This window comes from Eublepharis macularius, chromosome 19 (genome assembly GCF_028583425.1).
Source record: "Eublepharis macularius isolate TG4126 chromosome 19, MPM_Emac_v1.0, whole genome shotgun sequence".
Lineage (NCBI taxonomy): Eukaryota > Metazoa > Chordata > Lepidosauria > Squamata > Eublepharidae > Eublepharis > Eublepharis macularius.
Window position 1 is genome coordinate 4158840 of NC_072808.1, and position 21123 is coordinate 4179962.

At 44.8% G+C, this 21123-nt stretch overlaps 1 protein-coding gene across 1 annotated transcript; it reads left to right on the forward strand.

Moving 5' to 3' along the window:
• The first annotated feature begins 8550 nt into the window (after nt 1-8550).
• On the forward strand, nt 8551-20756 carry METTL1 (methyltransferase 1, tRNA methylguanosine). Its single transcript, XM_055003625.1, has 6 exons — nt 8551-8695; nt 12111-12277; nt 15280-15464; nt 16794-16907; nt 19371-19472; nt 20249-20756. The coding sequence occupies exons 1-6, from the start codon at nt 8601-8603 to the stop codon at nt 20405-20407; spliced, it is 822 nt and encodes a 273-aa protein (XP_054859600.1). The 5' UTR covers nt 8551-8600; the 3' UTR covers nt 20408-20756.
• The last annotated feature ends 367 nt before the right edge of the window (nt 20757-21123 follow it).

Sequence of the window (21123 nt, forward strand, 5' to 3'; positions counted from 1 at the left end):
AGAGTCCAGTAGCACCTTTGAGACTAACCAACTTTATTGTAGCATAAGCTTTGGAGAACCACAGCTCTCTTTGTCAGTTGCATCTGATGAAGAGAGCTGTGGCTCTCTTCATCCTGTCTTTTGGTGCTACACCTCTGAAGATGCCAGCCACAGCTGCTGGCGAAACGTCAGGAACTACAATGCCAAGACCACTGCAATACAGCCCGGAAAACCCACAACAACCATCGTTCTCCGGCCGTGAAAGCTTTCGACAATACAGAGCTGTGGCTCTCGAAAGCTTATGCTACAATAAAGTTGGTTAGCCTTAAAGGTGCTACTGGACTCTTTGCTATTTTGCTACTGCAGATTAACATGGCAAACTCCTCTGGATCTATGACCTGGAGAAAATGGCTGCTTTGGAGGGTGGGCTGTATGGCATTATATAATCCCTGAGGACCCTGCCCTCCCCAAACCACACCTTACCAAGGCTCCACCCTCAAATCTCCAGGCATTTCACTGCCCACAGTTGGCAACCCTATCATTGCCACCACCCTGCTCTATACAGCTACCAAGTAAATGGAGAAAAGCTTGTAGGAGCAAAGGACAGCCAGGCAGCGGGAGGGGGGGAATAACCAAGCTGAAATATCTCAGTGTCTATGGAAGCCAGACACCCAGTGTTCACTCATCCTCATCTCCCCAGCGCACAAGAGACCGTCCGTGTGCTAAGACCAAGCACTCTTTAACTAGCGCCCTTTCAGCTTCCTGTTGGAGGAGCCAAAGCTTTCATCCGTCTCCAGCAATGTGCGTCAAAGCCACAGATCCCTGGGGTGTCCTGAAGCAGATCTTCAGCAATTAACCCTCTGGAGATGATTTCCTAAGGCCAATAAACCAGGGAGCATGCCTGAGGTACAGAGCAGAACCAATTGTCTTGTGGAACAGAGAGCTACAAACTCTGGACATGCCTTATCTCTGTCAGTGGAGTATATCGAAAACAAAGTAGATGAAAATAACATGCAGTACAAGACTTGGATAATGCACTTCCAGTCCTCTTTATAGATCATTTGGAATGGATTTTTTTGTGTGCGGAGCAAAAAAATCCACGTCAAACGATGGATAAAGTGCACTGAAAGTGCGTTATCCGACGTGTGCGGAATCAGCCTATAGACTTCGATGTTTTAAGGTTTCTTCCACGTGGAGTTGATCCTCCCTTCTCATTGCCGCTATGGAGTGGTAATGAAGTCTCCACGTGGAAATTTACTCCGTGCTTTCCCCTTCTGCCCACTCCTCCACTCCCACAACTTCTGGCAGGTTTTTGCTATTTTTTAAAAGTTATCAGAAGTTGGATATCTGTTTGCAGAAGCTCTCTGCAACATGGACCAAATTGGTTTTCTGCAAGAGTGATTACAAAAATATCGAAGGCTTATACTACATAGGAATTGGATGGTCTAGCTGTTTTACTGCTGCAAACTAGCACGGCAAACTCCTTTGAAGCCTCACCCAAGCCAACTGACCCCCACACCAAAAGGAGATGTTTACATTTACTAGCAAAGGAATGTTTTGGTTGCACCCTCCCTCTCCCCCCCTAACTGTACCTTCTCTCTCCTCCCCTCCTCCCCCCTCCTCTTCTATATTTGACCAGTTTCTGTACCATGCATCTGACGAAGAGAACTTGATTCTCGAAAGCTTATGCTACAATAAAATTGGTTAGTCTTAAAGGTGCTACTGGACTCTTTTTGATTTTGCTACTACAGACTAACACGGCTAACTCCTCTGGATCTACAAAAATTGTGTCAGTTCTTATAAAGACCTTTGACATTTATATATAAAGCAAGAGAAAGGCTAGAGTTGGAAAACTTGAAGAGGCAATAGGACCTCAAGTTTTTCAGGCCTTGACATTCTGCTTCAAACCATCTAGTTTTTGGAAAAATACGGAATTGTTCTGGAGTGGACCATGGGCATGGTATAGTTAGATTGTAGCACATATATCAAACAAAAGCATGAGTCATGGCGATCTCTGCGATCAGTAGATGAAATGATCTCATTTTTCTGGGCCTCAGAGTCTCTCTACAAGAGACATCTTACATGGGATCACTCAAGTGTAGGGAGACGCAATGTTAGCTGGGAAGTGTAGTTTTAAGAGCCAGAGCCGGCAGAGATCGCTCCTCAGAGGGTTTGTTGATTTCATCTTCGCTTCCCCAAAAGGGGAGGTGAAATTGACAGAGCCTTTGGGGAGGCGAAGATGAAATTAACAAACCCTCTGAGGAGCGATCTCTGCCGGCTCTGTCTTTTTAAACTATGCTTCCCAGCTAACATTGCATATCCCTACACTTAAGCATCCCCCTGTAGGATGTTTCATGTAGAAAGACTCTCAGCAAAAGGGGATTTAAGGCAGGATTGAACTCTAGACCACAATAGTTGGATATCACTGTAGTGTTTTAACCTTTAGCAATATAACTACTACCAGTCCTTTTAAAATAAAGTATGCAAATAGAGGATAAATTTTTTTTTTAAAGCCACTGGCAATCAGGTGGGGGAATGGCAGGTGGGAGGGGAAATTGTGCCAGATGTGGGGTGAGTAGGGAGGTGTGGAAATCTGTACCTTCCTATAAACACTTTCCCCAAATTCTCTCTGGGCTCAGTCTATCAGGAATGATCTTACCAAAGCAGGTTTGAGGAATCTTGTAGCAGAATCAAGGGGGGAAAAAACCCAGAAGTTTGATGCAGCACAACAGTTGCGTGGAAGCCAAATTTATAGCTGCTTCTGTTTGGGGGACTAAGAACGAAGCCTCCATGTTTAGTGTGTGTGGTTGAGAGTGCCCTCAAGTCTGCCACCCCTGGTGGGGGTTTCATGGCAAGAGACTAACAGAGGTGGTTTGCCATTGCCTGCCTCTGCAACCCTGGTCTTTGCTGGCGGTCTCCCATCCAATTACTACATCCAGGGCTTTTTTTTAGGGGGAACGCGGGGGAACAGAGTTCCGGCATCTCTTGAAAATACTCGGCAATAGTGCTTGAAAATAATATGATTTCAAAGAATCCCGTGTATTTCTTCCTTATTTCCCTCTTGAAAGTTCCGCCACCTCTTTTCCCAGAAAAAAACCCCTGACTACATCTAATTCTGAACCAGTGGATCAAAAAATCCGTAGAATGGGGCCAGGTACAGACAGGGTTATTTCTCTACAGACTTCCTGGGATGCAAAAAAGAAAAAAAGTAATGCTTTAATGAAAATACAGAGATCTTGTAGTACTATGTCTTGGCTACTGTTTTTTAAAAGGGAAGAGTAGCTGCTCAATGCCATGTAGGCAAGACAGAAAAACAACCGGGATCACAGCATACAAACCCAAACACAATCACTGGCCGTTTTCACACTGTCTATAGATCACACGAGACTCATGGAAGGCTGCCTCCGGCTTCATCGTGCAATTTTTAACACCATCCAATTACAAAACGTCGTAAATCACTGTTGTGGCGTTTTGTAAACAGATGGCGTCAAAAATTGCCGGAGAAAGCCGGCAGCCTTCCATGAGTCTCACGAGATTTATAGACAGTGTGAAAACGGCTACTGTGGTTTACTGCTACTATATTTATACTTAATAAAGTTACATATGATCCTTACATATTACATAGATGACAAAAAAAGTATCGCAATCAGGGCTTATTTTGAGGGGGAACGCGCAGGAACGCAGTTCCAGCAGCTCCCCAAAGAGGTCACATGTCAAGTGGCCCCACCCACCTGACTCGCAGCCATTTTGGGCCCATTTTGGCCTGGATTGGGGCTGAAACAGCCTGGATTGGGCCTCTGACAGGTGGTGGATCACTCTCCCACTCATCAGCGGCCCGATCCTGACCATTTTGGGCCCCTTTTCAGCCATTTTCAGCTCCTTTTTTTCCATTTTGGGCCCAATTTCGGCCCTGAATGGCCAGGATTGGGTCCAAAACAGCCAGGATAGGTGATGTCACCGGGTGTGGCATATGCAAATCAGTTATACCAATGAGACACTTCCGGTGATGGCAAGAGGCGTGGCATATGCTAATGAGCTATGCTAATGAGTTCTTCCAGCTCTTTTTCTACGAAATGACCCCTGATCGCAATGAATAATATAATCCTGTATCACAAATTTAGAAAAGTCCAGTCCTTGTGATATTGTTGAACAGCTTCACAACGAGTTATATAATCATGTACAATCTTTCTCCAGGCAAGAAAAGAAGAGCCAGAGCTGCTGCCATGAAAGCCAACTGGGTGGGGAGGCAGGCAAAATGGAGGGGAGCCGATGCTGTGAAGAAAACCTGTGGAATCATCAGAAACTCTGTGGTTTTAACAGCAATTCCTGGAGAAGTGTCACATCTAGGATTTCTTCAAAGTGGTATCACACTGGTGCTACGGACTGCTCTCATGTCCTTGTCCCCCTCCAAAGCTATGATTTTGTCCAAGGGAACTGATCTCTGTAGCTGTTTGAGTTCTGGAAGCTGTTTAGGTACCACCTGGAGGTTGACAATCCTACCCAGTAGGTGAACAAATGCACCACAATTCTAAGGGGAAGCAAGAAAAAAAAACCCATTTTCCTAACAGCATTGAACCCACAGCAGACAACCTGTGTGGAAATGTCCATATCTTAATCCAATTATGCATTGCTTGTGAGCAGTAAACAGTGGCTGGCACACTTGGTGGGTAAAGCTTTTGTGATAAGAGCCAGGCTTGATATGTATCCGTCTGGCAGGGTAGCGGGCTATACATGTGAAAAACGTATTGTCTGTTCCCATCAGGCATAGGCTACGTGCTGCTCTCATTTTTTGGAAAAGTTGCACATCTCTTGCCATTTCATTGACGCCTAAGAATCATATTGAAATTCTCAGAAACTCAAGATTGCATTTTAAATTTGCTAGTCCATATCGTTCCTGAGAAACAGTTTCAAATATTCCCTCTCAGAAGTTCTAATCTGAAGATGTGAAAAATGAATCAATATTTAAATAGTTTCTGTTTCTGGAGAAACCAGATTTTTTTTTTCCAAAGAAATTTGTATTGTGCAAGAGGCATATCCTGTTGATTCTTCTCTGTGCTGTCATCGCTGTTATTTCGAACGGAGGCTGTGGCTTGTATGATGATGGAATTGGTATTAATTAACGAAAGCTGCAATTGCTCCCTACTCCAGCCTTCTGACCCATATAGCATGTAAGTCCCCTCAACTGACAGAAATTAAAGGGTGAGGGGTTTCATACCATAAAGCTGTTAGGCAACTTCAGAGCGGTTACTACTCTTTCCTAGAAGAGTGGTAAGCATGAAGGAGAATGGGGAAGACATCTTCCAAGAAAAACCCAAGGTCTGCAGCCATAAACTGCAATTTTTGATCGGAATGATTGTTTGAAGTTACTTAAAACAGAAGATGTTATATCCAAAAGTGAAGGAGAGCAAATTGCCCCTTATGATTCCCAACAAACACATTTCCCCACAGGATGCCTACATTTACCCTTCCCAGAAGCCTCCCCAGCTAGACTGCCGGAGGCCTGGATAAAATATCCGGTGATATGAAATTGGGGGTGCCTGATCCTGGCAGGAGTTCCTCTGGACACTCTAAAAAGAAGTAGCCCACCCACAGAAAGTACATTGATAAAAGACCTACAGCTCCCTCACACCCTGGCTATGATTAATTGACTCAAGCTTGCGAGACAGTAGCTGAAGCTCCCAACATAACCATCCTTCCTCTATTCCCCAGCATAACTTAATCAAGATCCTCTTGCCAGTTCTTTGTGAAACCAGGCTAAGCTGGTACTCTGGACAGAGAACCTTAACCCCTCTGCCCTAGGTTCCCATGTGGACTTTTCATCTTTCACTCCTGTAATTTCCAAATCTTTCCTGAAGATTCAGAATTTGTAGCCTGAACCCAGTTGTGTCTCAGCAGAGACACTGTTCCCCTTTTAATGCAATTAAAGGTGCATAAAAGCTACCTTTCAGCCCCCAAACTTTTGTAGCCTGGATCCTACTCCTTCCCCAACCTCACTGTTGGTCTACTTTTCCTCTTGCTGAGCAGTTGGCTTTCTTCCCAGACTCTTGAATTCTTATCCCAAATTGGATTACTTCCCCTCTGGAATTTTACCCCTATGGATTGGACTTTTCCCGACAGCCTCCCTTTCTTCCAGTCCAAGCACCACTTTCTCTAGGATAAGGTGCAGTATTAAATTTCTCTGGCTCTTTTCCATTTTTGCTTGCTTAATTTCCTCTTCAAATCTCCCTCCAGTAAACAGAAACATATAGGCAGGTAGGCTTATGAAGGTTTATTGGTGTACCCATGTATTCATTGCTTACAATTGCTTGACCATTCCATTTTTACCATTTCCTTCTTCGATTTGTATTCCAGTTAGGGAAATAACCTTTTTATTCTGAGTGTTTTTCCACGTTGGGACCTTAATGTACACTGGACAGTTCGGTCTCAGTTCAGTTAATTGCTCTGGAGATGCGTTTTTGGTCCAACATGAAATGGGATTGTAATGATTTCCTTGTTTTTCTTTTTAAACCTTTGAGACCTTTGGCTTTAGACCTTCAAATTAGCTCCTCCTTACATTACCTGAAATTTTTACCTCAGGAGGCCTCAGGTGTTCTCTACCCAGGCTTACACCTCGAGAACACCCTTTCCTGTGGAAATCTCATACCATGATTGCTATGTGGCAACAAGAGGGCTTCCAAACTGAACATTTCTTTTCCCCCCATCCCAGTTCCCAAAGGTGGCCATTTATCCTGGCTTTGTTGCAGACAGTCTTTCTCAAAACATCTCAGCAAAGCAGGTCTAGGAATGATTGGAGAAAAGCTAGAAGAACTGCAGGAGGTGGATACTTTCCAGCAGCTCCCATATGGAAAAACTACCTTTGCCTTGCAGCCAAATTTTTTGTTGGGAAAAGCAAAAACCATAAAGAAGTAAAATTCTTGGCTACGTAGTTAACTGTTTATTAGGTCTGAAAGTCAAAGTGAAACGAGCAGGTAGCATGCAATTTCATGAGTCAGTCAGTTTCGTACCTAAAATCCCCATTTCCATTTAAAAACAGCTCACTAAAATGGATGCTACATCAACCGAAAGGAAAAGTAGCAGTTTGCAAAAGCTCCTTTACACAACCCCTCCTTCCTCTTTTGGTAAGCTTACCCCCTTTCTTCCTTCTTCCCACGTCTTCCTAGTATTCCATCAGTGGTGGTGTGATCGGCATATGCAGCACTGAAATTCTTCTTGTTATATATCAGTGTTAAAACCCAACCAGTCCTGTTTTTATTTAATTTAAAAAAATATATCCTGTTTCCAGTTCTCAGTTCAAAATTGCATATAACAAACACCAATAATAACACCATCAACAATAAATCATAATCAAAAAGAAAGCTCAAAATATCAGAGACATAATAGCATAGATATCATTTTAAAAAACCCTCCTCCAAACAGAGCAAAATCCAACCAGAATAAAACCACACATCGTGCAATTTTTTGAGTTCTCCAGAACTCAGTCCTGGGAGCAAGCTCTATTGAATGCACCCTTGTAGGATTTTCTAGAACTTCTGCTTTTCTTTTACGGATGTCATAGACATCCTAATCTAATGCACAGTATATTGTAGAGTTCGGATTGCCAACTCTAGTTTGGGAAATTCCTGGAGGCTATAATATTTACCCTTCAAAGCTGCCATTTCCTCTAAGGAAACTGCCCTCTGTAATCTGGAGATCAATTGAAATGCAGCCCCCCACCCACCACCTGGAGGTTGGTAACCCTGTGCTTGTCAACTTTCTTCTGGCCTACTTCCTATGTTCTTAGGAAAAAGATTTAACAAACAGTTACCATAGATCAAGATGGGTAGCCATGTTAGTCTGTTTGTAGCAGTGGAAAAGAGCAAGAGTTCAGTAGCACCCCTAAGACTAACAACATTTGTGGTAGGGTGTGAGCTTTTGTGGGCCACAGATCACTTCTTCAGTTAGTCTGTCTGTAGCAGTCAAAAGAGCAAGGGTTCAGTAGCACCTCTAAGACTAACATTTGTGGTAGGGTAGGAGTTTTCATGAACCCCAGCTCACTTCTTCAGTTAGTATGTCTGTAGCTGTAGAAAAGAGCAAGAATCCAATAGCACCTCTAAGACTAACAACATTAGTGGTAGAGTATGAGTTTTCGTGAGCCACAGCTCACTTCTTCAGGTATCTGAAGAAGTGAGCTGTGGCTCACAAAAGCTCGTACCTTACCACTAATTTTGTTAGTCTTCTAGGTGCTCCTGGACTCTTGCTCTTTTCCACAGTTACCATAGATTTACCCAGAAGCAAATACTGCTGTTTCAATGAGGGCTTATTCCCAGGTCAAATATGCACCAGCTGAAGCTGTTCTCAGCATGGGATGGATAAAGCTTTTTTTTTTTAACACTCTCCTCTTGACATTATTTTTTAAAAAACCAGTCAAGCCCGAAGTAATGCAAACAACAAAGCGGATCTCATGCAACGGAGAGGGACTTTGAGCAGTTCAGTTGCTGCTGCTGGCCCTTTAAGGAGGACGCCTGAGCAGCTGAGCGTCAATGCCTGTCGCGCTGCCGGTTGACGTCTGTTTCCTGCGACTGGAGCTGCTTGGAGGCTCCACGTGGTTGGCGCTGTGTGGGGTGTTTGGGGCTGCTTTGGCCATGGAGGGGATCGTGTCGGCGCCGCTGCCGCCCCAGAAGCGCTTCTACCGTCAGCGTGCGCACTCCAACCCCTTGGCGGATCACACTTTGCGCTAGTGAGTGTGGAAAGGATAAGAACCCAACGGGAATCCAGGGTTTCCAACAGGCTGGGGAAAAAATACCTTGTCCACTTAAGACCAGTTTACCTTGACCTGGTTAACCCAGGAGAGCCTGATCTCGTCGGAAGCTAAGCAGGGTCAGCCTTGGTTAGTAATTGGAGACTCCAGCGAAGACCAGGGCTGCAGAGGCAGGCCATGGCAAACCACCGCTCTTGCCATAAAAACCGCGCCAGGGGTTGCCTTAAGTCGGCTAGGACTTGAGGGCAGGATATTTATTTTTATTTTTAAGACAGGTTAAATAGGATGCTGTTTACTAGGTGCCTGTTTCCTCACCTGGCGACCCTACATTCCCCTCCCGCTCATCCTCTGCGCGCTATTATGAGTTTCCTTTCATTGCTGCAGCAGCACGGTGGTTAAGTGGTTTGGCTGTGAATCAGCACTCTGCTGGTTCGAATCCCATTACTACCATGAGCTCAGTAGGTGGCCTTGGGTAAGTAGGTGGCCACTCCTCTCAACCCCAGCTCCCCAGATGTATTGTGGGGATAATAATAGCACTAACTTGTTCACTGCTCTGGGTGAGACACTAATCTGTCTAGAACAGCGGTATATAAGCGCAGTTATTATTATTATTGCAGCCTGCCCGGATAGAGCAGGTGATTCCCTTCTGGAAACGCTTTCAGTTTCAGTTTGATGCAAGCTTTACCCCTGAGGTTAATAACATTGAGATTTACTTCTTAGTAAATATAAAATCGTGTTGTCTGAACTTCCATAGATAACTATGATCGGAAAATATAATGCATTGGCCCAATACAGAGCCATTTGTTCCTGGCTTTCCACAAACAATGCAAAACGGAATAATTCAAAAAGGCTTTTTACTCAGATAAGAGTGCTGTGTTGTAGAGAGGGAATCTCAGATGATCCGCTAATGAGTTAGGATTCCGACTAATGCTGTATCTTTGTGAACTTGTATCTGTTTACCCTATGGCACTGTTTACGGAAATGTTCCTGATATTGACTGTACTAATCTCACACTGTGAAATCCGCCTTGAGTCTCAGTGAGAAAGGCAGACTATAAATGACAATAATAACAACAACATGCTTTGTAAACTGCTCTGAGCGTGTGTTAGGTTGTCCTGGTGGGCAGTATGTAAATTGAATGTTGTTATTCTTATTATTAATAACAACAACAATAATTTATTCCAAAATTTCCACCTATGACAGAGAACTGGGGTCCTTTTCCCTGAGCCCTTCTTTAGCTGGAGACAACTATGGCCGGACCTGGGACTTTTCCATGCAAACGGTGTGTGTGTGATGTGCTGTCAAGTCGTTTCCGACCTATGGCGACCCTATGAATGAAAGACCTCCAAAACATTCTATCTCTAACAGTTCAGTTCAGGATTTATTGCGTTGGGCCAAAGGCCGTTGCAAACAATAAAACAGTAGCAAAAATATAAGCGACGATACAGATAAAATATACAATACAAGCTGAATAAAACACTGTAAGATTTACACTATTGTGCTTGCAGCCTAGTGACAGCCCTGAGCTGGCACTACCTTCTCTCGAATTTTCCCTGCTGCAAGGGCAAAAAGAGCAACCTTGTACGAGGTCTCTGGGTCCACGTCTGCTAATACGGCAACAACGTTTTCATTATCTTGTCTGGGTCCCAACCTGGCTAAGATTGGGCTTAGAAATTTCTTTCTAGGGGATGTATAGAGTGGGCAGTGTAGCAGATAGTGACACAAGTCTTATGGCTCGGCTCTGGCTTTTTCTATCTCTAACAGACCTACTCAGATCCTGCAAACGGTGTGCTTGATTATTAACTGTCCCACCCGATGCCTGTGTCTTCATTTTTGTGCTTTATCATCTCCACATTCACTGGTGGCAGAATTTGTCTGCCTACTTCTGTGGACTGTGAGGAACTTTAAGTGTAACCCCAAGTTTAGTAGGGTTTACTCTCTAGTAAGTGTGCCTTCAGACCTGCAACTCTTTATCTTCCTCACTTCTCTGAATCCTATGATGAATTTCTTGGTTGCAGGCATCTTCCCCATATGGTCCTTGACCAGATGTGAATGTTTATATTTCTGGAATTAATACAGGAAATATAAAAACCGGTTTAAGCATCATGTATAAAAAGACACACGAGTGCTTGAAACGGGGGAATTCCAGTCGCAGTATGCCAGTGTCACATGTAGCTGGTTACGTATGCTTACAGTCCAATCCCATTGACTTAAAATAGACTTGGCATAACTCTGTTTAGGATTGCACTGTGAGCGTGCGATTACTGCTAACTGTAATTTCCGTTGACTTCACTGGAATTTGCTTCCAAATAGATGTGGTTAGGATTAGAACATTAGTCTTACTGCATTCTTTTCTGTGGGTCTTATACGGGGGGCCAAATTCACACCTTATTCATTCATTGATTGTGTGAGACCACAAACGCTTGGGATGTCTCCTGAGACATGAGTCAATGGGATATTTCTGTTTCTTGAAAACATATGACGGCGTACCATCCCCTCAGTCCTTGTCCCTGTTCAGTTTTGAAATAATTCTGAATAAAAGTTGGAAGAAATATTTTCTGAAGAAATGATTCCAACAGTTTATTTATTTGTTTATTCATTTACATCATTTATAGCCCACATTTCTCACTGAGACTCAAGGTGGATTACACAGTGTGAAACCAGTACAGTCAAGGATATTTCCATAAACAGCGCCATAGGATAACTAAACACAAGTTTACAAAGACATTGCGTTGCTTGAAGAAATGCTGAAACAGAACATAAGCAATTCTAGGGCTGACATGAGGCCGCATGAAGCACAGGTCGCTCATAGGAGCACATATTTAAGACATCAGGTAGTACGTAAGGCAACATAGTGGAGAAGTCTCTGGTCCTTAACTCATTAGTGAATTATCTGAGAGTCCCCCTCTACAATAAAAAAACCCTTTTTGAATAATTCTGTTTTGCATCATTTGCGGAAAGCCAGGAGAGGGCGGGCTCTCCTGACCTCCTCAGGCAGGCCGTTCCACTGGGTAGGGGCCACCACAGAGAAAGCCCATCTACGGGCTGCTGTTGATTTCGCCCATGCGTAGGGTGGCACCTGCAGGAGACCCTGTTCAGATGAGCGAAGCTGCTGTGGAGGGACATCGGGAGGGAGGCGGTCCCGTAGGTATGCCGGGCCAAGGCTGTGAAGAGCTTTAACTCATAGTTTCTGCTTTCCAAGTTCCAGAACAGCCTCTGTGTTGGTGTGTCGCAGCAAAAATAACAAAAGTGGCTCCTTAAGAGGCAGATTGGAGGTGGCCTGTCATTTTATGAGCCAGACATCACTTAGAGGTGGTGTTGCTGGGAAACTGGAATGTCTGCCCATATTGTGCAGGTGTTCAATGAGACTCTCTGCTTTCTTTCCTATTATTAGTCCTGCCAAGCCTGAAGAAATGGACTGGTCTGAGCTCTACCCGGAGTTCTTTACGCCTTTAACCGGAGACGATCACCACGATGACCCAAAGGACGTGGAGGAGAGAGCCGAGCCTTCCTCTCAAGTAGAATTTGCTGATATTGGCTGTGGTTATGGGGGATTGCTGGGTAATTTCCCCTCCCCCAGTGATTCTGTTTATTTATGACAGCCATTTACATCTTGCCTCCAACTGGAAAATTGGTTCTTGAGACAGTTAACACCATATTAGTAAATAAAACCATGATGTCTTAAATAAAACTATGAAAGCTACCAGTTAAATAGCATTAAGATAAACACCAGAGCAACCGTAAGGCAACAGGGAAAGGGAAACCAAAGTGAACAGTCTTACTAACTATGCTTTGTGATCCTTAAAGTACAGCTAAATATAACAACATAATAACATTTGATTTATATACCGCCCTTCAGGACAACTTAACATCCACTTAGAGTGGTTTACAAAGTATGTTGTTACTCTTCCCACAACAATCACCCTGTGAGGTGGGTGGGGCTGAGAGAGCTGTGACTGTCCCCAAGTCACCCAGCTGGCTTCAAGTGGAGGAGTAGGGGAATCAAACCCGGTTCTCTAGATTAAAGTCCCGTCGCTCTTAACCACTACACCAAACTGGTTCTAAATATGGCATTTGGTTCCAAAGGTGTTTCCAAAGAGCGACGCTTGTGAACTACTAACACAACAGTCCTTTTAGAATGTTTCCTTTTTGGAGCAGAGCAAGCTTTTATGCACAGTTTTATGCTGCAAATCAGCTAGAAAACTGAGCTGAAATGAACAAAATGAATTTCAACTGAGAGAAAGGTAAGGTTCTGCTTTTAGGGTTTTTAAGGCAAGACACATTCTGCATAGCAACCCTGGGCTTCCTTGGTGGGCTGGGCTAGCCTGGGCCATCCAGGTCAGGGCGCACCATTGGAAGACGAGCCGCTTAATTTGGACGAAGGCTGCAAACTGTTCAGTGGAGTTGTAGGGTACTTGCCATTATATATATGCAGAACTTGGGTTTTTTTAGTGTAAAATTCAGATCTGCTTTCACACAGATTTCATAGGCTGTCATGGCTATTGTGAAAAAGACCATCACCGCATATTTTTAGAGTGCGAGCTCTGTGATTCGTAGTGTTCAGAAGACTACGGCTGGAGCGCCACAGTGGTGCTTTATAGGGTATGACTGTGTTATCATGTGAAAAGCTGGTTGCTTGATTCAGACAGCCGGGATGTGCCATTTATCACACACGGTAGCATCCTTTAATGGGGGCGGGAAGTTTGCTTGTGAAAATCTTACCACATCATCACTCCTTAAGCTGGTCACGTGAACCTACAGTTGTAACACAGGCATGACACAAGGGTGGAGACGTGGGTGGAGAAATACTGAACCACGTTAAAAGTTACTGAGGTATACAGTTGTTCCTCCTTGGAACATCCAAGGAAACCAAAGTCTCAGGCGCCTTCTATTGTGATCCTCGTCATGTTTACTCGGGAGAAAGTCCTGATGAAAACAGTCCCCTAAAAATCTAGGAAGCTGGATTTAGCTCTGTCTTGCAGAATGCATGTACTTCTACTTATGACAGGCTGGTTTTCACAGAGGGCCAAGCTACAAGTGACAAATGACACTTGAATGGCAAGTGTATTTCTCCCTGTTCACTTGCCCTCCACTCAATCCACTTGCCGTTCAAGTGTCTTTCGTCATGTGTAGCTTGGCCCAGAGTGGAGGCAGCAAGAAGGGGAATTTGGGGAGTTGAAATAGAGGATACTGCGCATAGGCCTGCAAAGCTAAAACTCCTTCTTACAGTGATTTTGGCAAGAGAGGGTTAAGCATGCATTGACCACTCTTACTGAAATCTGTGAGATGTAAAAGGGCTCAATTTTTTGCTGCATCTTCTATTGTCAGAAACAGAGAGGCAGACGGGCTTAAAGGTCTGGATAATACAGGGAGCCAATGTGGATGCTAACAATTTAGTTTGGTGTAGTGGTTAAGAGCGGCAGGACTCTAATCTGGAGAGCCGGGTTTGATTCCCCACTCCTCCACTTGAAGCCAGCTGGGTGACCTTGGGTCAGTCACAGCTCTCTCAGAGCTCTCTCAGCCCCACCCACCTCACAGGGCCAGTTTGGTGTAGTGGTTAAGAGCACGGGACTCTAATCTGGAGAACCGGGTTTGATTCCCCACTCCTCTACTTGAAGTTAGCTGGGTGACCTTGGGCTAGTCACGGCTCTCTGAAGGTCTCTCAGCCCCACCCACCTCACAGTGTATTTGTTGTGGGGATAATAATAACACACTTTGTAAACTGCTCTGAGTGAGCGTTAAGTTGTCCTGAAGGGTGGCATATAAATCGAATGTGATTACTATTGCTATTATAGTTGTAATCACAGTTGCTTGGAAGTAAGTTCTGTTTATTTTAATGAGCTGACTTGTACATACATACATACTATGTATATATATATGTGCACGCCTGTGCAAGACTGTCTTCTTTAGAGTCAGTCTCTCAAGCTAGACTCTACTTTTCATTTCATAAGGTACCCAAGAAGAGAAGAGCATTTATTAAGGCTCAACAAGATGCTAAAAGCAGGGTGGTGATTATATAGCAAACAAGGAAAGACGGACTGATAATATCCCCCTCTGGAGACTGGAGGTACCAAGCAGTCCTCTTGAGACTTCACTCCATAGGTCAGATTGCTGGTCACACATCTGCTTACCTCCCCCTTGACCAGCGAGATCCCAAAACCTCGAGGCTTGCCTAGCTTTTTAAAGTGCTAGCACCTTTCTGTGAGATGGTTTCCCGAAGGCAGGCTGTTTCCAGCCTCCAGTGTTATCTCTAACTCTGCACTAAATTGGCTGGGAATTGGCAGTGCTGGCCTGAAGCCTGAGCCAGAGTGAAAGGGCGCGAGTAGAGGGCGTGTTGGGGGTTCTGTAAAGATTTACTGTCTCCTTGCCATACATTGGTGATTCATTCGTGGTGTGAGACAAAAAAGAAAAATCCAGCAGTTACAAAATTCCTCTCCCGTGTCAAGTGCAGGGGAAAGAAACACTATGGGGTTTTGCCTTATTTACTCAGTTTCCCTTTGATAGTTCTTCCTTGCCAGATGCTGATTTCTGTTCCTGATGCTGATTTCTGTTTTCTTCCATAGTTGCGTTGTCTCCCCTGTTCCCCAGCACCTTGATGCTGGGCCTCGAGATCCGTGTGAAGGTCTCAGATTACGTGCGAGACAGGATCCAGTCCCTGCGAGCCTCCCACCCTGGGCTGTATCAGAACATCGCCTGCATCCGCAGCAACGCCATGAAACACCTGCCCAACTTTTTCCACAAGGGGCAGGTGAGTTTCCGGAGAATTTATGCAAAGGAGGCAAAGCCATCTCTTCCCCTTTCGTAGTCCTTAAAAGGATCTCTGTGTTGTGTTTTTTTCCCAAGTGTTCGTTGTAGTTCTGACATTGCGCATGGATCCTCAAACAGTGTGAAGAGTGTGAAAGTAAGGTCAAAGCTGCCAATGGCTTGGCACTCATATAAAACTCATCTGGCTGATGAACTAGACCTGTGTCATCTGTGGGGGCCTCTGCTTGATGGAGAAGCCTACCTGGTGCTGTCCGGAGGGCTCCCAACTTGGTGATTTTTTGGAGGCAAAGGAAAACTGAATTATTTAGGCACGTTTTGCTGATGGGCTATTTAGAAGATGGAGCCCAGAGGGCTTAGAACAGTTCTGTGCCCAGTCTGATGTCGGTTGAGTTATGACTATCCTTACGTTGTTTGCTGTTGGTGTTTTTCTTGTATTTTTATAGAACATTGTAACCTGCCTTTGACTGTATTGTTAGAGCTCTCTTCATCAGATGCATCTTATTGTAGCATAAGCTTTCGAGAAACACAGCTGTCTTCATCAGATGCATCTTTATTGTAGCATAAGCCTTCAAGAAACACAGCTCTCTTCGTCAGATGCATCTGACAAAGAGAGCTGTAGTTCTCGAAAACTTATGCTACAATAAAGTTGGTTAGTCTTAAAGGTGCTACTGGTCTCTACTATTTTGCAACTACAAACTAACACAGCTGACTCCTCTGGGTCTCTTGTTAGAGAAAGGCACATTTTAAAAAAAAATCTAAATTTATTTTCTTCATTTATACCCCACCTTTTCCCTCAAGGTGACTTACACAATTCTCCTCTCCTCCATATTATCCTTGCAACAACCCTTTGAGGTAGGTTAGGCTGAGGGTGTGCGTGCAGAACTGGCCGAAGGTCACCCACAGACTTCCATGGCAGTGGTAAGAAGATGCCAGGGACTGAGCTTAGGGCCTTCTGTTTGCAAAGCATGCAGCTGCAGCCCTGTTCCTAGGTCCCAGATGAAACAGGATGCAGCAGCTTTGCTGAAGTGAAGGAGATCTGGTCCATGCCTGGACGGGAGACTTCCAAAAGGCAATAATAATGACCGTCCCTTTGGGAGGGGAGAGGAAAATATATTTTGGTTGGACTGTCAGCAAAATCACTGTGCTCCTAAAAATAGTTTCCTGGGTATAAGTCCCACTGAATAAAACAAGACTTCTGAGTAGACCTGTAGGTTCAGTCCCCAAGACTCAGAGTTGTGTTTAAACTGCAGGACTCTTGAAATGAAACTTTTCCTGCAGTGATGGTGGGTGGAATCTTTTCGTGTTTCTACAGCTGCGCAAGATGTTCTTCCTCTTCCCCGACCCTCACTTCAAGAAGACAAAGCACAAGTGGAGAATTATCAGCACCACCTTGCTGGCGGAGTACGCTTACGTCTTGCGTGAGCAGGTGAGTAGGTGGAATGTGCTTAGGGTCGTCCTGGGCTCCCCAACAGGAAAGGGACTTAGGTATTTATTTGTTTAAATATTTATACCCCGCCTTTCTCTCCAGAGGGGACTCAAAGTGGCTGACATCATTCTCCGTACGTCCATTTTATCTTCACAACAACCCTGCATGGTAGCTGAGACTGAGTGTGTGTGGCTGGCCCTAGATCACCCAACAAGCTTCCATGGCAAAGCAGGGATTCAAACCTGGTTTCCCAGACCCTAGTCTGGCACTATAACCACTACATCACAGGTGCTGCCATCACATGCTTTAAATGTGCCAGAACTTGTCATGTAGCTAGATGCTCAATGCAGAAAACAAAATGCGGAGGGGGAGGTTGAGAAAAAGATGCTATTAGGGCATAATGTAGAAGCCCCTTTGTAGAATCTTAGAAGTTAATGAATTCACACATAATTTAAGACTCTGTGAACTCTAGCAGCTTTCCCTTTATGCCTTGAAACTTCCCTTTCTCTCCCCTCTGCTCTCTTTTGTGTTGTTGTCTTTTTAACTGATCATCACAGCTGATGGAGAGTTCTGTAACATTTGAAAGCTTGCACACTCTGCTCTCTTTTGTGTGTTTTTTTAAACTCATCATCATCCCACCTGATGAAGAGTTCTGTAACATTTGAAAGCTTGCACAAGCTTTTTGTGATCTTTTGGTCAGTTCTAATGAAAAGATATCTAATTAAAAGACCTAAAGGACCTTATGAAGATTTCCAAATGACAAAAATAGAAAAAGAAAACGCAGACCTAATTTGGGCTGTGCACCTGCAAAAAGGGGGGGAGGGAGAATCCGCCAAGATGGACTTCAGTTGCTACAAGTTTACAAGCCCGCAGGAACGTCTTAATCCCCCCCCCCTTGCCATAATACACTGCTGCCGTGTCTGGGATTTTTCTGTGGACTGTTGTTGCCACCTGTACTCTTCGTCACTTCCCTAAAAAGGTGCCCTTTGTTTCTGGCCCTTCTGACAACAGAGAAGTGAGGCAGCCCTTTGACCCTCTCTGTGTGAATTTTCACAGAAACCATCTCTTATTTTCAGAGAAGCAGTTCAGTTCCTCAATTGCTGACCCCATGTGGGAAAGATTCCTTGAAAAGTTTAATAACTCTGGCCCTACTGGTTTGGTCCAGGTGTTGCAAACTAACTTCCACTGCAGATTTCTCGAAGGACTACCAGTCTAAGAGGTTCCCTGGAATTTTAACAGAAAAGAAAGTTTAAATGAGAGATTATCAGCTTAGGCCTTCCTCTACACCCAGGTGTCTTGTTTCTTTCTCATTTCTTGCAGATAGGTTGTAAGTTGTAACCAATTCCTTATGTTGCTGTCTAACCATTTATTTATTTACTAAGTCATTTTAACATCGTCTTTCCTTGTGGTTTAAGGTGGCTTACAATAATAATTTTTTAAAAAAATTTACAGTTAAAATCAAGATAAAATAACAATCCCCCTATAGGTAACTCATCTCACCAAAACCCATCTGCGTCAACGCATCTTGAAGCCTAGAGAAATAGGCCTTTTTTTATTACTTGGGAATTTCAAATCCCGAGAACAAGGGCAGGGCACTAATTAATGCTAGAGGGTAAAAGATTACCGTTTCCCTGCATCTGACAGGGGTTGGCCGGAGTCCACGTAGGGAAATCATTGCAACACTTTCAGCAGCCTCCTTCAGGGCTTTCTGGCAGCCTCAGAGTTCTGCTGCCGAAGAGAAGAGAGAGCCCTTCTTTTCTAGTGTTGTCATTTTGGGGCTTGGAACCCGCAGATCTAATCTCGGTGATGAATCAGCAGCGTTGAGCCTCACCTAGAGCTGGGGTGAGTCACGGCAAGCGTTGCCAACGTCTCCCCAAAGGCGCTACCTTCGGAGGAAATGGCTGGGAGTGGCTTCCGCTGTCACTCTGAGGTGTTTCCTGTGGTGGCAGCAGTGGCGACCTGCAGCGGCAGCCGTATGAATAATCGTGGAGGTTGTCATAGCTGAGCCTTGGGCCACAAAGAAGTCAGTGCCTTATTAAGTCAGGAGCAACTCATTATGGAAAATGGGACTGAGATTCACCTTCCCACCACACCAGAGGTTGCCGTTAGATCCTTAAGAACATAAGCACCTACTAGATCGGACCAGTGGTCCATCCAACCAGAATTCTGTTTCACAAAGCGGCCACCTGGTCGTCCCGGAAAAACAAACCAACCTAGCACCAGACGCCGAGGTCCTCCCCATCTGCTGCCTCCTATCACTCTATCCTCTGTAGATGGAGGCTCCCTTCAGTCATGGTAGTTGTAGCTATTAATGGCTCTCTCCTCCGTTCTTTACTTTTAGACTCCATTACTTTCTGTTCTGGGACTGTGTCCCCCTCCAGTTACTGCCTTTCTGGTATCTGACCCTTGGACCGTTGCGTATTCTGCACTCTTCCCCTTATGATCTCTCTGTCACTCCCACAGGGTCTGGTTTACACCATCACAGATGTGGAAGAGGTACACACATGGATGGTGAAGCATTTCCAAGAACATCCGCTCTTTGAGCATGTACCCTTAGAAGAACTGGTAAGGGCGAGAGAGAGAGAGAGAGAATGAAATGTACAATGTCGCATTTTGTAGTTCTCTGTCTGTCTGTCTGTCTGTCTATCTATCGTCCGCCTTTCTCACTGAGACTCAAGGCAGATTACACAGTGTGAGATTGGATTTTGGATTGCGCCCCGTGGCGCAGAGTGGTAAGATGCAGTACTGCAGTCCAAGCTCTGCTCACGACCTGAGTTCGATCCTGGTGGAAGCCGGGTTCAGGTAGCCGGCTCAGGGTTGACTCAGCCTTCCATCCCTCCGAGGTTGGTAAAATGAGTACCCAGTTTCCTGGGGGTCAAGTGTAGATGACTGGGAAAGGCAATGGCAAACCACCCCGTAACAAAAAGTCTACCAAGAAAACGTCATGATGCAACGTCCCCCCATGGGTCAGTAATGACTCGGTGCTTGCACAGGGGACTACCTTTACCTTACCTAATTCCTCAGTAGTCTTTACTTTTGTCTTCTTGATGTTCGGCTGTAATCTTACTTTGGCGCTTTCTCCTTTAACCTTCCTCAGTAACCGTTTCAAGTCTTCACTCATTTCTGCCAGTAACGTGGTGTCATCTGCATATCTCAAATTGTTACGGTTCATAGCTTTTGCCATTATGCTTCACCTTGATTGGGAAGAAACTAATTTTATTGGCAAATTATAAGATGCTGAGAGTTCATTACCTGACCTTGATAGTACAAGGAGAGGTGTTGCTTGGACTCCGTCCTTGTCAGTCGCCACCTAATAACACCTGCATCTGTTTCTCCAACAGGCAAGTGACCCTGTCTTCGAACTCTTGGGAACCTCCACTGAGGAAGGGAAGAAGGTTCAGAGGAATGGAGGCAAGACCTTCCCAGCTGTCTTCCGGCGTGTCGTTGACAAAACCTTGAAGGAGCTGCTGGAGGCAACACAGGAAGTGGCTGGGACATGACCGGGGGATTTCCTGAGGCCTGACAAGACTCACGTTGACCATGCCTTCCTCTTGACAGCGGGGAGAGGCGTTACAGCAACAGTGGAAAGGACTAACTGCCTATCCCCATAGCGGAATCAACCTTCTATAAATATAGAGGGGAAATCCCCTCAGAGAAACACTGCGTTGTTGTGTAAGGGGTTGGTTGGATCTCTTTGTTTATTTTGCCCATAGATGGACCACAGGGCATTGTGGTGGCCTTAGTAGCCGAACTACAACTGCCCACAAGCGTGGAACAGAATCAGTGATTGTGTGGGGTCTTCCAACCCGTAGCACCTTCTCTCTCTTTATTTTTGAATAAATAAAACTGAAAGACCAGGTGACTTAATGTAGTCTCACTGCAGCATTTCAGTTGGAATATGTACCTTGATGGTGTAGCAATCAAAGCCTCTCCCCGTTTTCCTGCTCAACCAGGACTGACACATGGCGCAGGAGAAAGGGCACAGCTCACCTTTTACCTGCTTCCCCAGATCACTGCCAAATTCCAAACCTGCAGAAAGCGTTCTGTCGCGTTGAGAATGGATGCTGTTTTTCGCATTTCCTCGTGCAGCTAGTGATAAAATTTGAGCTAAGGGAATCCAAAGCGTGGCTGTCTGAGATGGGAAAACGCTTGAGGGTTGAGATTTCTGAAACGGGTGATGAGCGTCTCTTTGTGGGAAATTCCTTGCATGAATCGT